Genomic DNA, 3,596 nt, shown 5'->3' with positions numbered 1-3,596 from the left:
GCGAGGCAGATCAGTCCAAACCATTGATGATTGGCGCCAGCACTTAGCAGTGCAACATGCGAGTCGTACACGACTATGAGCGGTAGCAAAACCGTTGTGTCGGACTTCTTGACTGATATGGACACGGAATTTATCAAAGTCATATAAACGCGGAGGACGTATAGCACCCTCACGGGGTATGCCTTCGATTTCCCAGTATATATGTTTCTCCCTTTCGTCTACTGTAGGCTCATACGTGAAATGACCTTTCCAGCATATCCCACGAAGGAAATCCTCACACGGTGTATACACAACATCATAAAATATCAAATCGTAGTCATATCCGGTGGTATGGGGGAGCTCTGCCTCCAGGTAGTCTAGATCATGAGTGAATTAATCTGGATGCAATAAGACATCAATTGTACTGGATGCGACAGGTATGTTTACAACTTCCCCTTCTTGGTTGGCAGTTTCAGCACTCCCCCGCTGTAGCACAGCACCCAACAGAGATACCTGGTCTTTATCAATGAAGAACCGTTTCTTGTCAATTGTTTCGACGATCATTATGATATCAACTATGGGCATTCAAGAGAGTGTTTGTAGTATTTAATTATAAAACACAAATACGGAAACAGCATGGTGAAACAAACATAGGAGGTCACTGGATCAAGATAAACACCCCAACATACCGCAGTGTATCCTACGACGTAGTAGCTTCTATTGTGTTTATTTATTCCACTGTAGAGCATGCAAAGGACAATATTACTTATTTCCTTGCATACATCTGACAATTTTTAATACCCGTAGATACGCCTGCATCTAAATATTATTAACCTTGATGCCTCTGTAGCCGCCTATCCCTTGAGACTACCCGCGCACCCCAACAAAACGATTGGGTGGGTAGCGATTTTTGGTGACGCACATACACCAAATATAGCTAAACGGTTTTGGCGGCTGATTCGGATTTCGTGTGCTTGTTAAGAGTTTAGCTGGCAAATACACTATGGTGCGATTGTAGGGTTCATGTATTTTTATAGTAAAGATATATAAATTGGACTTAATTAACGTGTATATTAACATGGTTACTTACTTACGTAGTGTAGTGTATGTATCTAATAAGTTATTTTTCTATAATAACAAGTAGTTGCATATTCCATTCACACATTAACCAACGAGACCACACCCACAAGCAGTTGCCCAGCCGCATTGCCTTCCCTTATCCGTGGTGTGCATCGATAGGGACACGTAATGTTCAGGAAGCCATTCCACGTAAAAACCAACTCGGCAATCAAGTATGTGTATAGTTCGTACATAGAGGGGCGTGTTGTGTAATGTTTAGACCTGTTTTGAATATTTAATACATATATTACTGAGTTTGGAATAACCCTAGTACAGTCATGAGCTACCGTGCATCTGATACGTTCAACTAAAGTGAATGCAATACTTACTGCCGTGATCTTTGTACATTAGTAATGCATTCATAGCTTCTCTGTGAATCACATTATACCTGATACTGTTTACCGTTGTATCGTTGAGTTTTTGGTGCCATTGTGGGGGTCGTCAATAGGTGCATGCGTGCGTGTCATATACTTCTAAAGTACTTCTACAGACTCTATTGCGAGTATCTCTTAATATCTCGTAACTTTTAATGTCTATAAAGATCCAGAGTGCTTACCTATGCACCCTTCCTCAACTTTCGTGTGGCTCGCCCTATCGCTGCATACCACCTGTATATCTGTGTTCCCAATAAGCACCCCTTCTTTGTACTGATCTCCAGATTATATGAACTTTCGTCTCCCATCTCGTTACAGAACGAGTGAATGTCGCAAACTACGTGCCAATGTGCTGCAGGCGTTTCCCTCCGTCACCACTGAGCAGCTGGATTCTGTGGTCCCTGTCAAGGGAGAGGTGCGCCTAGCCAAACTGCAGACCAGCGCAGACGGCATAGTGCTGTGCTATGTGGTCAACTCAGTATGTCACCACCAACGTATCCGTCGCTTATATGCTAGTCCATTTGTTTTACACGTGTAGCCCTTGTTATTTATTTGTGGACGCGTATTGTTCACAGCAGGAGGCCACGTGCTATGGAGTTGGTTGTGAGTTTCGTTGGATGTCAAAAGGCCCAGATGAATCGATGTGTGATGCTATGGTCAAATAATACTCCGATGCATGTGTCTGGTTGTCCTGCCGCAAGTCCCATAGCCGTTCCGTGTGCTTGGTGTCTATAAAAGCTTAGCCTTGAATAACTGAATCCGTTCGATTTGTAAGTTCGGGTGGTTTGTGAGTCGACATGGTGATCACAGAACGTCGTAAAATCGGGTTGCTAACTGGGCTGTTCACCCTAGCAACATCTATGCTAAGACTATGCTCTTCGCCGAGGTGACCTCAAGATGACCCACTCGATAGACAGAAAAGGCCCACAATACATCACTCCCTCCCGCCCCTTACTCTCCCCCATTGCCACACCCTCGACCCACGCACAGTCTCATAGTCACAGCTTCTCTCGCCTGCAGGTGCCACTGTTCTTCAGCACCAAAGACGGGCCACTCCTCCCCACCGTCTATGCCCTGTGGCTGCTCCCGTCGTGTGTGCCGTCTCTCAGTACAAACTCCTTTGTCGCTAAGAAGATCCTGGGTGGTGCAGACCTGATGCTGCCGGGTGTGGCTGTGCCGAGTGACAACGTGCACTGTTTGCCACCGCTTACTGTGGGTGAGCCAGTTGCGGTCAATGACTGCATAACCTCTGCATTCGGGGCGTTTGCGGTAAGTTCGGTACAACTGGATGGTGGATGTTCTTTGTTCTGGTGTGGCTGTGTCTGTGTTGATGTATGCTCTGTTCGTGTGTATCCGTAGTGCACTCATGGCCTAATTCCGAAAACGATCTGGAATGGGCCGTATGTGCGCGTATGCGCATCTTACAATAGAGATTATGGGATAGAAGTATCAGACATGCATTCTGGGATGATCGATGTTTAAGAGCGTGTTACAACTACACGAATGGTACGTGCAGGGCGTGTATGTATACACGCGCACGAGTCCAATGCTATCGTTGAAATCCGCGACATCGCTGTGAGTATGCGTCCACCAGGTCATTCGATGCGAGTTGTATATTAATATCTGGAAATGCTCACAAGCGCACATACGCGCAATTCTGTGCATGTTAACCACTTGATTTGTGAAAGTACTTATGTGATTTTTTTGAACACACTGACGTGACGCCTTCGCCCCAGGAGCTGCATAGAACCATATCTCCACCACTTATAGCGCATAGAACCATATCTGTATCATTTGTGACCTAGCCACGACAAGGACATCCTGAAAACCCATGTCATCGTCACGTGACAACTATGAGCGAAAGTGATGCTGCTCACTCTGTGCTGCTTTCGTCCTGAAATCTTGCAATGCTGTGACAAACTGTTGTGTTCATGAAACGAAGACCATAGTCTGATTATCGGTTGACACACTCACTGGGATCAACGCGAAATATCATTTACACCGCACACTGCGAGTGTTCTCCACACACAAGGCAGCTCTATGCACGTAGTTGAGAAGGATTGCATTTAGTCAAGTGTCCATGGCTGAGAAGGATTGGTGTCAGTTAACTGTGTATGCTTGATA

The 3,596-nt window shown here is 45.5% G+C and overlaps 1 protein-coding gene across 1 annotated transcript in view; it reads left to right on the top strand.

Annotated features, from left to right (window-relative positions):
- Nucleotides 1-1,067: 1,067 nt before the first annotated feature.
- SARC_01711 (hypothetical protein) overlaps nt 1,068-3,596 on the top strand; it is a 12,025-nt gene continuing 9,496 nt past the window's right edge. Inside the window, exons 1-3 of the mRNA XM_014304569.1 lie at nt 1,068-1,271; nt 1,791-1,950; nt 2,493-2,741. Of these exons, the coding sequence (XP_014160044.1) occupies nt 1,228-1,271; nt 1,791-1,950; nt 2,493-2,741 (453 nt within the window). The 5' untranslated portion in view covers nt 1,068-1,227. The remainder of the gene's footprint in view (nt 1,272-1,790; nt 1,951-2,492; nt 2,742-3,596) is intronic.

The sequence above is a fragment of the Sphaeroforma arctica genome, assembly GCF_001186125.1.
Source record: "Sphaeroforma arctica JP610 unplaced genomic scaffold supercont1.70, whole genome shotgun sequence".
In the NCBI taxonomy this organism is placed as follows: Eukaryota; class Ichthyosporea; order Ichthyophonida; genus Sphaeroforma; species Sphaeroforma arctica.
This window is presented reverse-complemented; position numbering and strand designations above follow the sequence as displayed.